Source organism: Populus nigra, chromosome 19 (genome assembly GCF_951802175.1).
Source record: "Populus nigra chromosome 19, ddPopNigr1.1, whole genome shotgun sequence".
Taxonomy (NCBI): Eukaryota; Viridiplantae; Streptophyta; class Magnoliopsida; order Malpighiales; family Salicaceae; genus Populus; species Populus nigra.
Genome location: NC_084870.1, coordinates 5,757,705 through 5,775,461, shown reverse-complemented (window position 1 = coordinate 5,775,461; position 17,757 = coordinate 5,757,705). Strand labels below are relative to the sequence as shown.

General features: G+C 32.8%; 2 protein-coding genes across 3 annotated transcripts; both read right to left on the bottom strand.

Moving 5' to 3' along the window:
- Window positions 1-6,071: 6,071 nt before the first annotated feature.
- On the bottom strand, window positions 6,072-7,311 carry LOC133680426 (formin-like protein 6). The gene has a single exon (XM_062103369.1). It carries the CDS (start codon window positions 7,202-7,204, stop codon window positions 6,284-6,286), a length of 921 nt encoding a protein of 306 aa, XP_061959353.1. The 5' UTR covers window positions 7,205-7,311; the 3' UTR covers window positions 6,072-6,283.
- Window positions 7,312-11,853: 4,542 nt separating this feature from the next.
- Window positions 11,854-16,058, bottom strand: LOC133679998 (phosphomethylpyrimidine synthase, chloroplastic). 2 transcript variants are annotated; one of them, XR_009836259.1, is made up of 7 exons: window positions 15,900-16,058; window positions 15,542-15,821; window positions 15,296-15,423; window positions 14,054-14,880; window positions 13,069-13,751; window positions 12,556-12,655; window positions 11,854-12,410 (listed from the first exon to the last, which is right to left on the bottom strand). XR_009836259.1 is itself a non-coding variant. In XM_062102768.1 (6 exons), the coding sequence occupies exons 2-5, from the start codon at window positions 15,817-15,819 to the stop codon at window positions 13,071-13,073; spliced, it is 1,914 nt and encodes a 637-aa protein (XP_061958752.1). In that variant the 5' UTR covers window positions 15,820-15,821; window positions 15,900-16,058; the 3' UTR covers window positions 12,452-12,655; window positions 13,069-13,070. The 2 variants fall into 2 exon arrangements, 1 of the variants encoding a protein (XP_061958752.1); XM_062102768.1 differs by lacking the exon at window positions 11,854-12,410 and having other exon boundaries at window positions 12,452-12,655.
- Between the last annotated feature and the right edge of the window lie 1,699 nt (window positions 16,059-17,757).

Below are 17,757 nucleotides of genomic sequence, written 5' to 3'. Positions count from 1 at the left end.
CTCAATACCTGCAGATTTAGTAAAGTTAGTTCATTGCCTGCCACTTGATGATCTCACTCTAACTTCTGCAGTGATATTAATATCTTGAACCAAACTAGAAGAACGGAGGTTGTCTAAACGCAGCCTATGATTCCTCTCTCCCAGATGAAATACACACGCACATGCAACTTGGAAGTAGAAAGTGTGTTTCTGGATGTTGACTTTAGCCCAATTAAACTCAGCATTCCAATCAACAGCTGCTTTCTCAACAGAGAACCTTTTTTTCTGGTTGTGTTGTACCCCAAACTCTCTATAGTAACTGCTGTCTATTGGTTTAGCTACACCACCCTCCGAGAACAAATTTAAAAAATGTACATGTTGACCAATCATTCCTCACACACGATCACCTTTACTTGCATGTTTACCTTTACACTAGCTTGTTTATCAATCTTACTGCATGATGGGGTTTGGTTAGGGAATGCATGGATATGCAAACCTTGTGGAATTTCTTTACTTCTCTCCCATGATACCGATAATCTGATCTTATGGCAATAATCTGCTTGTCATAAAGTTAAATGAAGAATGTAAATTGGCGCATCGTTAAAATTGTTTTCTCTGTCAATGCCAGGCTGAGTGGAGAACGTAAATTTATGCAGCTACACCCAACTAGTTATGACAGGATTGATTTTTAGTTGAGTTGTGGACTGAGATTCTTACAGGAATTTTTTTCATAGCAAAGTTAAATGAAGTTTGCACTGTTTATTTTCTCTTCTTATTTTCCTTAAGGGCTACAACAAAAAAATTTAAGACAATATAACTGATGCTGCAACAATAATTTAACTAGGATTTGCAGAAACAGAATTTGACCTCGGCAGAGAAGAAGAGTTAATGAAGTCAATGCAATCTTCTATGGCTTCAGCTATGTGAGTATCACTAGGAGCAACAGATGGTTTTGATCTTCCTGAAGAAGAAACTCCAGGTGAAGATCGCCTCCCTAAACACACAGCTTTTGCGACCTTCCTGCCAAAATGCTTGAGAAATTTCACTGGTGACACTATTGATCTTTTCAGGAGCCTGAACCCACAAGTTCGACCAGGCCATCTATTCCCAGAAACTCTGTCTCTAGTTGATGGATATTGTGTTCTTCTGGTACCAGCAGGTTTGTGTTTCACTTGATTAATCCTTGTTGACATGATTACAGGATTTTTGTGAAAGCTTAACACATAGAAGAAGAAAATGTACTCCCTCCTGGATTGGAAGTAGTGGTAGGAGGGATGATGTTTAAATATGGAAAATGAAGGTAAGAGAGTGAAAAATGATAATAATAATATAAAACAAGAGAACACTAGAACGGAATGAAAAAGGTTATTGTTTTGAGCCTTTTGAGGGGTAAGAAAAGATGCTGGAAAGGTTATTGGTTGAGAAAGAAAGGCATGATTGCCTGTGAAACTCTTACTTCAATCGAAAGAAACTGAATGTGAAAGGAACCTTGCGAAGCATTCAAATAGCCGGGAATCTAACTCGATTCTTGCAGGTTCCGATCAAAGGGTTCACCGCTCTAGGAGTCCAGGTTGCACTGTCGTAAACTCCACTCCTGTGACGTGCAAGCAGAAAGACTCTAAAATGTTATAGTATACAGCAAAGTGATGGCTTTAAGATCATTGAGGACGTTAGCACATGTCTTATAAATAACAGTAGTAGGAGGTAGGTATGATCAGTTTCTCTTTGTTCATTTCTGTACAGGAATTGAGCTCCGACACACATTCCAAATGAATAAACAATAATGTAGATTCGATTCTCTTCATGAAAGGCGCCTGGTGAATCTAGTGACAGAAAAAGCAAGATGCTCTTCTTGCAACATTACAAATATAAGATAGCTACATTTTGATATTTAGTGGGGACAATGAAACCCAAAGTTTACGTGAAAGCATCATCAGGACAGGCATGACTACTGAACAATATTCATGGAGTAGGACCTTGAAAACTTGTTTTTAAAGAAAACACGCCGTACCAGAATTGCATCAATTTACTTGCTCTTTCATGGCGGCCTTGGTCCCCTTGGAGTTTCTAAAGTGAACGGTCCATGTTATTTTAATTTAATCTTCTGCTTTCGGAAGGGGGTTCTAGATGAGGCAACCTTTCGGCTGAATCTGCTTGGTGGTTTATCTTGAATGTATAAAATATATAAGAGCTTTTGACTGGAGATTGGCCTTTTTAATGCAGTGCCTTTTCCATATTCAAGATGCTGTTCTTCATTTTGAGACCACTAAAAACGAAATACACGATCGGAGGTGATGACAATATGCCAAAATGATATAAATCCGGCTACAACTTCAAGATAACAACAGCCTAAAAACTTCCAAACACGAAACCATCAAGAAAGGAAACCCTTCATGCACGTTGAAACAAAAATTAGGAAAGAATACATACAGGTACAAACAATTAACATGACGAAAGATGCATTATGATTAAACTTTAACGAAGATGGATTTACTTTTAGTCCATGGCATTATGCAGAGACAACAGTATATCTACTTATTTTCATATCTACAGAGAGGCAAATTTAACTGTAAAGTTAAATAACGTTTCTAAAGTCACTACTTGATTTGATCTTGCTACTGCAATTGGTAACTTTTCTCACAGAAAAATGTCGCTAGCAAAAGCATTGAAATGATACCACCACCACTTCTTAACTGGCTCTTGTTTTGGCAGATGACATAAGGAAAACCTATGGTTACAATGTCTGAATGATAACAAGGTTCCTAGACTGAGGCCATGAGCAAAATCAACTAATATGATTGGGAAATGAATGTTTGACTGCAGAGTAATTACATTGTTTTGAAGGAACATGAACGCACTCGCATATTTCAACTACACTTAAATCCAGCAAACAAAACGAAAAATCAACTAATATGATTGCTCAAGAAAACTTTTGAGAAAAAATCTATAAATATCGTGAATAGTAGAAATCGACAGGGAAAAATTAGTATCAAATTCCAAATGCAGATGGTATGAAAATTTGGATCAATTGTATTTCAGGCATAAATTACTTTGTGTTATGACACCACAGCACGAACCAGAAAAGTTCTGTGAGCAGCAGAGTCAAACCTGCAACAGTTAAGGCTTCCAAAATGAGCTATTTCATTCAACCCCAGATCCTTTAAAGCCAATGCATAGAAACTGCTAAATTCTTCGAAGCTCTCCTCCAATTACAAGATAAAGACTGCTATACAAATTATAGATATTCAAAGCTTCTACTTCTACAGCAACCCAAAACTTAAAAGTAAAAGGGATTCACTCTTTCTTGTTCATGACAAGCAAAACCTACCTGCCATGACTTAAAAAAAAAATCCAAAAGTCCCCTGACCTCTTCAGTATCTTCGAAGAGACCAGACTTAGAAAGATCACCACTATCCAAGTGATCCAACGCCTACTCTTCCAAAGCCCAGCATGCAATCTAACCGGAACATTGAGCACAATAGCAAACAAAGTATCATCAGCCTCATCACGATCAATAATGGAAGCTGCATTACGCCGGTCATGCCAGACAACAGTACTCTTTTATCTTTCTCTTGAAGTGCAGCAATTAAAACAATAATGTCATGATTTCCAGCAAACGAATTATGTTGAGGCTTGAAGACAATAGATAATGGTGTCCATGTATGCTCGTCAGGATATCATCAAGAACAAGTTTCTCACAATGTAATTCAATCTCACTCGAATAAATATCTATCTGGGAGAAAGCAAAGCGGACAAGTTCAAGGGACATCACGGATAACCTGGCGCGTTTTCGTTTCAGCTACGACGACGTATTGCAACAGGAGCCAGAATTAAAAATACTATCCTTCCCGTTCTCACCAAAATTTTCCTTTTTTTTTTTTTCTAATTTTATCACTCGATCTCTTTTTGGTTTTAATTCGAAGTTTATGGCTTTTCCATACCTGAAAAGGCATATTCACAATACTTTTCTATTTCAAATTAAAATGGTTTTTAGAACAGTCCTCCACTTTTCTTTAGAAAAAAAAATAGAAAAGAAAAGAGATAAGGTCTCGGTTAGAAAATGCATTAATAAAGAATAAAACTATAATGAAGCATCAAGATAATGAAATATATCAGCTTCATTCAAGCAATAGCACTTGTTCTTAGTGGCAAACTGCTATCATTGATACCGATTATGAAAATCTGAACGCTACGAAGAAAGGCAAGTAACACATTTTACCTCTACCGTTATATTTCCCTTTCTTCACCGTTCAATAACAATCGGTAAATATTATTTTTTTCTTGAATTAAAAATATTAAAAAATATTATTTTAAAACTAAAAAAAATTATCAATTGTGGCTTGTTTAACGTGCTACAACTGCAGTCTAGTTTCTATTATTGGGCCCGGGCCATATCTTAGCAAGGGTAAAATCTAGCCCCCTGCCTCGAAAAAATATATATATTAATATAAGTATTTTGATTTATTTTAATATATTTTAATTAATTTAATAAATTTTAAAGTTAATAATCATATAAATTTTTAATAATTTTTAATAATTCTAAATTTATAGAACTTAAATCTTGAAAGAATATTAAAGGAAGCTAGAAGGTGGTTTCAAAAATTTACAGCCTAGTTTAAAGCAAAATCCACGTTTCTAGAAAAATTTAATTTTTTTATTAAAATTTAATATTTTTTTTTATATTTTTAGATTATTTTAATATGCTAATTTTAAAAATAATTTTTTTAAAAAAATACATTATTTTAATATATTTTTAAATAAAAAAACACTTTAACTCATAATGACTATCATAATCTCATCCTTCTAGGCCTGCCTAGATTATTCATTCATAGGTTTCTACCATATTCTCTTCTAAAAGAAGCGATGCATCCAAGTATCCACCTCGAAGCATAAAAGGTTACTCGATACCTGTGTTCCACGTCTTGTTTTCTTTTAATACAAGAAAACACCACAACTTACAAGTTAAAACATTTCTAATATTCTTCCATCAACATTATTCCTGAAATACACCTGGTCTTGGCCCCAACATCTTAACTCCCCAAGTTACATTCACCCTCACTCATAGCTTTCTTCAGCTGCTAGCAGGTACCTTCAGTATCTCGAATTCAGATGCAGAAACTCACTAAATCGCCTATGAAAAACACTTAGGCTTTGTTTATTAGTCTCACAAAACCTATAATACAACTCTATATGATGAAAGGTTCCAAGCAATTGATGCAAAGCTAAGGCCTGCAGACAGAAAAGTGTCGCCAATTGCCAATTCATAACAATCCGTCTTCTTTATATAATAGAGATGGTTTAACTTGTCAATTTAACCTTCCATTTGAAATTGCAGCGTTGCTGCTAAGATTGGCCAAAATTATCTTACTCTCAAACACCCCCTTAATCCCATATCACAAAGCCAAATTAACATATTCTGTGGGTGTAAATCACAAAGCCATATCAATTTAGTCCCACACCAATAAACTCTACAGTCCACACATAAAAAAGTAAATGATAATCTTAAGTCATTGCCATTCAATGTAATCTATACTCCCATCGAGCTCAGCACACCAACAACAATCTCATAAGAAATCGTCTTAAAAAACACGACAAGAAAGAAATCATGAAGGAAACTTGAACACCAAACAAACAAAGAGGTCAAAAAGCTAACAACAGAATAAGCAAATGATAATCTTAAGTCTCTCCTGTTAAAGAATAATATAAATTATATCCTGAAATCTTACTTAACATGGTATCAACTTAAGCTATTGGGTTAAGATGCTTCTTTGACATGGTATCAGAGCCTTAATAATCAAGCGGTCACGAGTTCGAATCTCACCATCTCTATTTATTTGATAAAAAATTAAGCATAAAATAGTGTGGGCCTGTGCAAGTTTCAAGCTTCACTTGAGAAGGTATGTTAAAGAATAATATAAATTATATCTTTTGATCTCATTTATCAGCTTAACTTAAGCTTAAACTATTGGGTTGAAATAATTCTTTACACCCCATCATACTCTATCAATATTTATCCTACAATTAACAATCAATGGAGTACCTAAGTGTTTAAGCTAGCTAACGCAAATTAAGACTTGAAACAAAGAAGCAAGTATAGAACCAAACATCCATTACAGAAGTAAGAGAAACAGACACACTAGATAAGAAATAATTGAAGCACAACGAAAGACTGAGTGCTGCATCTAGCAGTTGCGATAATTTTTTGCATGTACATACAAAAGTATATCCATCAGCCAAAGCCACAATGCGAGTATAAAAAGCTAAAATATACCTTCACACACACGCACACAGTCTCTCTATTCCTTCAATATTCGCGACGATAATCATGGTAGCTGTGACTCTCCTTATCAGTAGCAACTTTCTCTTTCTCGTAGTTACTCCCTTCTTCCAAACTTAACCCTCCCATTGCCCCACTGATAAGGGACCCACTACCTTTCCCATGTGAATAATCGACGGGAGCCGACGGTCCACTTGGCACACCATAATTGGACGTCTTTTGGAACAATCCCGTCGGCGGCGGCGGCTTGTGATCGTAGGGCGATGGTGATGATTGGGTAGATAGATCAACTGGAGCAGAAGGCCCACCTGGCAAGCTGTAATTGGATGCTCGATTGTAGAGAGGTCGGGGTGGTTGTGGAGGATAATAGGCAGGGTAGTAACCGTACGGATCGGCGTAGCCGTATGGAGATGGAGAGTATTCCCTGTAGTCACGTGCAGGAGGTGGTGGAGGAGGTGGGGGGGCAGGGGCAGGGTTGTAATAATGACTATAATTAGGGGCAGTATGGTATTCCTGCACTGGCGGAGGCAAAGGCCGTTCTTTCACCTCTAGTTTCACCCGGACTTTACCCTGTGGACGACCAGAGGGACGTAGGAGCTCGAGCGTGCAGACTTCGCAGGACAGCGACTCATCGTAGACGATGAGATTACTCAGTGGGAATTTCACGGTGCCTACGAGAGGTTGGGGGGTTTCCGATGGCTTGGAGTGGAAGATCTCGAGGGTGAGGACTGAATCGTAGATCTGGCGAGTTATGGGGAGAGTAAATCGTTCGTTCCAGACTGGGCGAGTTGAGAGTGAGTCGTCAGCGTGAGTTGCGAGTCGGCGGTCCGAGTTGTCGAGATAGAAGGTTGCGTATGGTTTGAGATCGCCGTTTCGCCAATTAACGTTTTTGAGGTGTTTAGCTGAGATTATTGTGATCTCGAGATCGTGAGACTTCGAGGAAGCCATGAGATTTTTCTATGCTGGTGGTTGTTGCTGCTAAAGTGAGGAATTAGCACGAAAAGATAAGAAAAGAAAAGAGCACTACTTTGGCTGGCAGTGGATAATGATTTTTTCGTCATGCTGAGTGATGTAGGTCCACCTAACTAAGGAGCTGATTGGTAGCGTGTGTGGAATGGTATCCCGTGTCTTTTAAAAATTAAATTTTATTTATGTTTTCTATTATTTTAATATATTTTTAAACAAATAATATTTTAATAAATAACAATCATCATATTTTTATTGCTGAGAGGCTTGACAGATATTAATTAACGAGTAATTATTTTAGAATTATCTTAACACATTGATTTAGATTTTCTTTTCTTTCTATCATTATTAAAATGTATTGATATATTTTAAGTTAATTGTTATAAAATAAATAAATAACTGTATGTAATAAATCTTCTTTAGTTATAAGATCTAATTATGCTTAATTTGTTAAAGAAATAATTATAAGATTTACTCGTCAAATATTTTATTCTTGAATGGCTAATATTGGACTTTTTTATATGAAAATATATGATCACAAATCTGATAAAAAAAAATAATTTAAAATTTATATAAATCTCGTTTATTATAAATAGTTAAGCTTTGAAAATATGTGCATATTTTTTGTATGATTAAAAGTGATGTTAAATATTTGCTTTTCATTTTTTGTGGGATAAAATGGCAGCATTTTCAAGACTTCAGTGATGTTAAGAATTCAGAAGAATCACGGAATAAGAAAGGGTTAAATGTGGTGTTTGAAGAAAGAGAGTATTTTAGGACTTACATGGATTTTGGGAGAGATGAGGTGAAATTTAAAAGAAATATTATACATTGGTCCGGGCTTGATAAGCATAGCATTGCTAAAATGTAATGTCTAACCAATTACCACGTAGGGGACCTGCATTTTGCTTAAAATAATTTACAAATAAAAAATATCTCACGGCTAAAATGTTCTCCTATAAAATATTTTACATGAAAAATATTTTTTTAATAATAATAATGATAAGATAATAATAATAGTGGTGATAATAATAGTGAAATAGAATATTATGGGGGTAATATGGTGATTATGAGATAGTTGCTATAATGGTGAAATGATAATGATAGTGAAGAAGATGATAGTGAGGTGGTTATGATAGTGATAAAAAAGGAGTTAGTGGTGGAGGAGATGGTAATGACGAGTAGAGTATGGTAATTGTGAGATAGAGATGATAGTTAAAATAATTAGATGATATTGTAAATAGATTTGAAAAAATTTCACTAGACTTACGGGCTAAAAATATTTTTTAATAAATGAATTGAATTTGAAGGTTTACTGTAAAATATTTTATATTTATCAATTTTTCTATTAAATATTTTATGAGAAACAAAGACAAAAAAATATTTTCTAGAAAGTACTTTTAAAAAACAAAAATAAAAAAATCTAAAAATTATTTTCTTGTAAAATATTTTATGCAAAATAATAACTCTAACTAATTTATAATAGAAAAGGACTATAATTGTATAGTACAAGATTCAATTAAGCAGGGCAACACCACCTCCAGCTGAAAATAACATAACAAATATATCTCATCTCCACGAAAGCTCCTTTACCTCAACTTCCACTCGTTTTGAATCATCCATACCTCTCTTCTTCTTAGCCAAAAAAATAAAAATAATAATCTATTTTTCCGATGGCATCCTTAACTGCGAGCGAAGTTGTACATGAATTCGGTTTCTTCCGAGTATACAAAGATATTAGTAGTACTGAATTCTCTTATTGCAAGGTTGCGAGAAAATACATCCCTTCGATGATCCAGTAACAGGGGTTCGATCCAAAGATGTGATCATCTCTCTTCTTCTTGAATATTGGACCAACTCCTGCAAAATTTCATAATACCCATTGCAATTGTTTTTCCTTCACATTTCATCCATGTGTTTTTTTTAATTATTTTTTAAAATAAACTATAAAATTATAAATATTTTCAATTTCATTCCCCTACTATTTTTTAATTTATAAATAATCTTTTAAATTAATTTTTTTTTTATTTCACCCTCATATTTTTAAATATATAAATAATCAATCAAATTACAAATATTTTACAATTTCACCACTTATAATTTTTAATCTTTCAAATTCAATCCTTATTCTTTTAATTGTTACTTATTTTATTTAACATCATTTTTAATTTTTTTTTTAATTTCATCATTCTTAAAGTTTTTTCTATCAAATTTCATCCCTATTTGTTTTTGTTGCAATTTGTTTTTGCTTTCGTAAAGTTTTTTTATTGATATTTTTTAACCGTTTTATCTAGATTAAGCTTGGATCCAAGATTTTACAAGTTATGAATTTTAGATGTTCGATCAGGTTTAGAGAATTTGCTCGGATGCGTTGGTTTTTTTCTTCCTTTTTTTAAGGTGAATTTTTTGATTTTATTTTTATTTTTTCCGGCTTGCCTATTATTGTCTTCCAATTTCACCCCGTGTCATTTTTAATCCCTCAATAATTCATGAAATTATATATTTTTTTCAATATCACCTCTTAATATTTTTTATCTTTTAAATTTGGTTCTCATTCTTTTAATTGCTATTTATTTTGTTTGTCTTCATTTTTTAAATTATTTTTTTTTCAAATTTCATTATTCTTGAAAAAAAATTTCTATTAAATTTTATCCTCATTTTTTCTTTGTTTTTTTTTTTTTTTAGCTTTGCAAGAATTTTTTAATAATATTTTTTAATTGACCTTCAAAATTAAATTGGTTGATAATTGAATTTCTTGATTTAATTCAAGTCCAAGATTTCACGAGTTGCAACTTTTAAATATTAAACAAAGTTTGAATTGTCCAAGTTTTTTTTAAGAGGATGTTTTCTTATTTTTATCCTTCTTTTTTTTTTGTTATTTTTTATGGTTTGCTTTATGATGAGTTGCCCCCTTATAATTTTTTTTCAATTTAACCCCCTACTACTTTTTAATCTATAAATAATCTATCAAATTGTAAATATTTTTCAATTTTAACCGTTATGATGTTTTAATCTTTCAAATCTAGTTCTTATTTTGTTAATTGCTGCTTATTTTGTCTATGATCATTTTATTTTTTTTTTAAATTCCATCCTCTTTGTGCTTTTTCTTGTTAAATTTTATCCATATTCTTTTTGTTATTGTTTTTGTAGCTTTTTTTTTTATTAAATGTTTTCACCGATTTCATCACTTAAAATTAAATTTGTTAAGCATTGAGCTTCTCAATTAAATCTGGATCCAAAATTTCATGAGTTGTGTGCTTTAGAAATTAAGTTAGGTTTAGAAGGTTCATCCGGATATTCATGATTTTTTTCTTTTTTAAGCTAGTGTTTTCTAATTTTTGTATCCTTTTTTTAGTGTTTTTTTCTTATTTTTTTGCGATTTTATTCATTTGGGTTAGCTCTCTACTGTCCATTTTAATTTTACCCATCATTTTTTTAATCTATAAATAATCTATCAAATTACAAATATTTTTTAGTTTTAGTTTTATTATTTTTTAATCTTTCAAATCTAATCCTCATTCTATTAATTATTATTTATTTTATTTGTAATCATTTTATTTATTTATTTTAAATCATCCTTATATTTTTTTTCTGTTAAATTTTATCTTTTCTATTGTTTTATTATATTTGAGTTTTTTTTTTAACAACTTCATCCTTTAAAATCAAATTTATTGATACTTCTTGATTGAACTCAAAGTCCAAGATTTTACGAGTTGTAAGTTTTAAAGATTAGATCAGATTTAAAAGGTTTGTCCAAGTTTGTTAGTTTTTTTTTTTAAAAGCTAATGTTTTTTTTATTTTCTATCAATTTTTGTGGGGTTTTGTTTTCTTATTTTTTGCGTTTTTATTCTATTAAGTTAGCTCTCTATAATGCTTTTCAATTTCAAACATGTTATTTTTTAATCTATAAATAATATATCAAATTAAAAATATTTTTTAATTTCATTCCTATAATTTTTTAAATTTTCAAATTTGATATTTATTATTTTAATTATTATTTATTTTATTTAAGATTATTTTTAAAATTATTTTTAAAAAAAATTTCATCCTCAGGCTTTTCCTCTCAAATTTGATCATCTACAAATTTTTTTAATAATTGAATTGGTTAAGAGTTAAACTTTTTTATTAAACTTAAATCAATGATTTAACAAGTTGGAAGTTTTAAAAATTAAACCAAATTTTTAAAAAAATTATTTTTTTAAGCTAATTTTTTTGCTTTGTTTCATTTTTGCAATTGACCTTCTATTAAATTATTATTTAGTTGTTTGATAATTTAAATAGCCTCATGTTTGAGGTTATTTTTACTTTTTTACATTGTTATTTTTTTTATTATTAATTTTTTATTTTCATATTATTTAAATTGTCAATTAAACCAATGACTTGGAACAGATTTTTTTTACTCTGACAACAGGCCTAAGTGCAGACAACAAATATAGTATTTTCTAAAACAGCTAAATCATTATAAAATGAATATAAAATTTCGCATACGATTTTTAAATTATTATTTACATTATTTCTCATGTTAATTTTAGAGATATTATTTTCTATATTAAATATTCTAAAATTTTCTATTTAAAAGATAAGGCAACAGAGTTAGTTTAGTCATTCCATAAAATTATGGAGTGCGATAATAATAGCAAAGGTAATAGCTGCTATCTAATAATACTTCACAAGAAATAAAGGGTAAATACATTTCAAACCATTAAGGAGGGCTGCTTTTCTCCCTTTCTATGAGGGCAAAAACGAACAAGACGTTTTTCTACCAATCATTACACAGGGAGAGCGAGAGAGAGAGAAGGCAATGATTTTCCATTAGTTTCAAATCTACTCATATTTTCGAAGCAATGATATTTGAGTAACTTTCAAGGATCTTGTCACTGATTCATGTAGAAGCTTGGGAGAATTTTTATTTTTTATATTATTGGTTGAAGATTGAAAATAGCTACCCTTAGCAATACCTCAGCCATCAAAGTGATAAGCCTGGGCTTGATGATGAATCCGCACACATGGATCAGCTAGCCCGAGCCATGGAAGGAAGGTGCCTCCCTGTGCAAGAAAAAAAAACGACAGAAAAAATGCACACTCCCTACGCAGGCATTATCCTGTTCAGGTTCAAAGGGACTTTCTCAGCCTGGCCAGCTGCCTCCTCTAGCCAGATGGCCAGTTTTGAAGCAGGACGCAGGCACCCCTGGTGCTTTCTTTCGTTAACAGAGTATAAAAGGATAAAACTTTAATGGAGAATGTAACAACTGCATTTTATTACTGCAACACACATTGAGCACAACAAACATAAATGTCTCCAGGCTACCAAACACAATAAACCATCAACTTACCTACTTCATAAAAGCTAAGACCAATCATTGCTGTTCTTGACAAGCTAGGATGCATCAGAACTGCAAGGATGTTTAGAGAAACTCCCAATACTCATGCTTCCTGCAAGAAAATTCCGTAACTTCTGAGTGAAAAAGGTTTGCATATTCCAGGTATGAGCAGTTATGAGTAAAGGAACTGGCTAGGTTACTATTGACAGGCCATGTATTAGCAGCACAAACATGAACAATATTCAAACACAACGTGTTTTATGCAAGCATAGTCCTTCAATTAGTAGCATTCATGACCGTTTACAGCAAATGTCAAGTGAATTTAGATCGCAGGTTGGCCACATGTTCAGCATTCGTTGCTAGCAATTGCCTGAGGGGAGTCATTCCCCACATGGATAGACGGTTTGTTCTAGTATTACAGAAGCACTTGGTTTACTTTGACTATATTTCACAATGACGACTTGCTATTCTAACATATTTTACCTGTACTTTGATGCACCTTTTAGTATTTATACAAAAACTCACCTTCACCTCTCAGAGGAACTGATGTAGCTTGCTGGCAGGTAAATTTCTCCACCAACTTCACCATGTTGTTCTCCGCTTATAGTTTTCCTAGCAGCCAGGAACTCAGCGCTCATGGCATCCATCCCATGTTGCACAGCTTCCTCTGCATTACCATAACCATGCTCCTCTGCATACTTTCGAACATCCTCTGTTATCTTCATAGAGCAGAACTTAGGTCCGCACATGGAGCAAAAATGTGCCACTTTTGCACCTTCTGATGGGAGGGTTTCATCATGGAAGGACATGGCCGTCATGGGGTCCAATGATAGAGCAAACTGATCCATCCATCGGAACTCAAATCTAGCCTTGCTTAAAGCATCATCCCAGGCTTGAGCATGGGGGTGACCTTTTGCCAAATCAGCAGCATGAGCAGATATCTTGTATGCTATAACCCCAGTCTTCACATCATCTCTATTTGGCAGTCCAAGGTGCTCCTTTGGTGTGACATAACAGAGAAGTGCAGTGCCAAGAGCCCCAATATTGGCAGCGCCAATGGCAGAGGTGATGTGGTCATATCCAGGAGCGATGTCTGTTGTTAGGGGTCCAAGAGTATAGAAAGGAGCTTCATTGCACCACTCTAGCTGTTTTTGCATGTTCTCAGGAATCTTGTGCATTGGAATATGTCCAGGCCCTTCATTCATAACCTGAAAAGGCACATGAAAATGCAGGTCACATATTAAAATCAAAAGAAAGCACTTAATCTTTCAAAAAGTAGCATGGCTGGAAAAAAAAATAATCTTGGGCATCTATCGGTGTCATCTCTGGTTTGATAGTTCAATGCATCAAAGCCACTATTATTTACACCAAGCACACAAGAAGATTTGAAAACCAAATAGTGTACCACTTAACCAGTAAACATGGTGTAGACTTCAAAAAAATTTATCCACCGTTGCAGACAATACATAAGGCTTAGAGGTTCCAATATATATACTGGCAAACTAATTACCTGTACATCCTTTTCCCATGCTCGACGAGTCAGTTCCCCTTGAGTTAAAAGCTCTGCGAATTGGGCAGTGTCATTGGCATCATATATGGAACCAGGCCTCAGTCCATCGCCAATTGACAGGGCCACATCATATTGGTTGCATATGTCAAGAATATCATCCCAGTGTTCATAGGCAAAGTTCTCCTTGTGATAAGTTAAGCACCACTTAGCATGGATTGATCCTCCTCTTGAAACTATTCCTGTCATGCGCTTTGCAGTTAAGGGGATGTACCGCAGCAGAACCCCGGCATGAATTGTGAAATAATCTACACCCTGCTCAGCTTGTTCAATCAGGGTTTCTCTGAAAACTTCCCAGCTAAGGTTTTCAGCAATTCCATTTACTTTCTCAAGTGCTTGATAGATAGGCACAGTACCTACTGGCACAGCAGAGTTACGTAGGATCCACTCCCGAGTCTCATGAATGTGGCGACCAGTGGAAAGATCCATAACAGTATCGGCACCCCACATAGTTGCCCATTGAACCTTATAAACTTCTTCCTCGATAGAGCTTGCAACAGCAGAATTTCCGATATTTGCATTAACTTTAACCAAAAAATTTCTTCCAACAATCATCGGTTCCAGCTCCAAGTGCTTCTTGTTGGAAGGGATAATTGCCCTCCCACGTGCAACCTCTGACCTCACAAACTCCGGATCAAGCTTTTCACGAGCAGCACAGTACAGCATTTCCTCGGTTATAATTCCCTGCTTCGCATAATACATCTGAGTGTACCTTGGTGTACCTAGCTTCTCCCGCCTGTCTACCCATTCTTTACGAAGCTTAGGAAGTCCTGAAGATACAACATTATTCATTTACACTAGCTGATTGAGTTGATGATAAAGGTCAATCTTGCTTACCCAGGAAAACTACCACGACAAGACACACACACAAACACACAAAAAAAAAAGAGCTGGCACTAGAAAACAACATAACCCACGAACCAGTAGATTAAAACCAGTCTAAATGAGAGGGAGCAAAAGGGGGGCCAGAGCCAGGTTTAAATAAAGTTCAAATCCCCCTTCTAAATTGAGACTTTTCAAGTAAGTTCTAATGTAATTAATGGCCACCCCAAAATGCAGATTCTGGATTCGTCCACTGTCTAAAGTCCAAATTTGTGAAGTACCAACAAAAGTCAGTAAATTAGTTGTAAAGGTAAGGAGGGTGATTAACAGAAACTTGAAAGATAGACAAGACAAGCTGCATACCTACGCGGGGACTGATGTTTTGAGGACCACTGGTATCGTAGTTATCAAAACCTGGTTCATCGCCGGACAAATGGACTCGCCGGAACGGAACTTTTAGTACATGACCAGATTCTTCATGTTTAACTTCCCTGAAATCAAATCAAATAAAATAAGAAGTGACAAAAGCCTGTTCGGATGACGAACGACATGTCGTCTAAGCAAAAAACCGACACCATAGCTCTATGTAGTAGATTGTGAAAAAATCACCTGTATTCTTTGGTGCTCTTTGGAAAACACTGTTCAAAAGAAGGAAGAGGAAGAAAGTCAGGAGAAGAAGGATCGACTGTGTGCTTCTTTTGGTTAGTTCTTGTTGGTGGATCAAATGTGAGAGTAGCTCTGGCTCCCGACGCCATAGAGTGAGCGCAAAACTCCTTCTTGCATGCAGCACTTGAAATAACAAATCCAAGTGGCAAGCAGGCAGTGGTATTGCCATTCTTGGTTACAGCTGAGGATATCAAGATAGCAGTGGCTTGGACAGACGCCATTTCTAGGCAGAACACAAGAGATAACAAATTCAGCAGAGAAATCGAAATCTGCAATTGCAAGAAAGAGAGAGAAGCTGAACCTGATGGAAAATGAGGGCTTATCTCTTTCGTATCAGCGAGCTAGCGAGCGGTTGAAAGAGAGACAGAGAGAGAACCGATAAAAAAAAGAGGGTGTTTGGTAGCGTTGTTGAGATATTTTTTAAATAAGTTCTTGTATTAAAATATATATTAATGATATTTTTTTATTTTTTTAAAATTATTTTTAATATTAGTATATTAAAATAATTTAAAATATATAAATTATATTAAATTTTAATAAAAACAAATTTAAAATTTTTAAAAATTATCACTATAACCGCGTTCCCAGACAGCGTTCCCAGACATTCATTAAGAGGTAACTAAGGAGATGAAAAGGTCGCTTACGTGGATTTTGAATATCTATCGCGTGGCGTCCTCCTCCCCTCCCTGTTTAGCAATAACTGAATCTCATTCACCCTCTCGCCCCCGTTTTGGAAGTGCGCACAAATAGAATTTTTTTTAATTATATATATATATATATATATATTCATTGATGACAGCTGTCTACATGATTTAAAAAAAATCCAAAGTTTTATGCTTGAAATCATTTTAGCCAGTGATATTTTTTTATTTAAAATGCTTTTTGTTTCAGACTTGTTATTACTTTTTTTTAGTCACCATTTATTTATTGGAAAATAATTTTTTTAAAAAAATAATTTTTTTGAAAATTAGATTTTTAAAAATAAATTATTTTTCAATATTTGGTGATGTCATAAAAAATAAATTAAAAAATATTTTTTATTATTTTGTTATGTCGTGGAAAATGATTTGAAAAATAACTTATTAATGTTTTTTTAATTTTATTAAAATAACGAGTAACAAATCTTATAAATTAAAAAATTAAATGAGAATAAAATTGAAAAAAAATCTAATTTCATAAATCATTTCAAATAAAATAAATAACAATTAAAATAACGTATATCAAATCTAACAGATAAAAAAATTTGAAAGATGATGAAATTAAAATAATAATAATAATAATTTCATAAATTATTTCAAATAAAATAAGTAACAATTAAAAGAAGGATCAAATTTGATAGATGAAAAATTTCAATAAAAAAATGATAAGAGAAAAAAAAATAATTATAAAAATAGGGATCAAAATTAATATAAAAATCAAATTTTAAGGGATAAAATTGAAAAAAAAATTCAAAACAAAATATATAATAATTAAAAGTTTAAAAATCAAATTCAGTATAATAAGCAAAAAATATGATATTTTTAATTTTTTTATAAATTCTAAAAAGTGTTTTCCGCTTAAAATAGAATGAAAACACTTTTTTGAAAACTAAGTTAAATTTTTATTTGACTAAAAAGTATTTTTATTGACTAGTTTTTCTAATGACAAATAAATACAAAAAAATTTTAAAAATAATTTTCAAAAAATTACAAACTCTTAAAACTAAAATATCTTCGCCTGCTCTTAAAACTCTCAATATAGTTTTTATTATGGGAAAAGGTAAGGACTAAGGAGTGACGTTATGGCAACCATTAAATATTATCTAATTGTATTTTATTGAACTCGTTTATTGTTGACTCGTTTTAAAAAGAAGTTAAAAATCAAATATTTAAATAAAAATTAATTATTTTTATTAAATACATTAAACAATTATTTTTAAGTATTTACAATAAATTACAAATAAAAAAAGAAATATAGTGGTTGATTAGAAATATAAAATGACTCTTAATAAGCACATTAAAAACATCCATTTTATTATTATTGAAATTATTTTTTCATTATTTTAATTTTAGTTTCATATTATTTAATGTTGATATGAAGCAAATGTCATATTTTGGTAAATAAGTTTCGAAACAAGCTATTTAAAGAAATTCTCAATTTTATTACATATTGTTTTATCC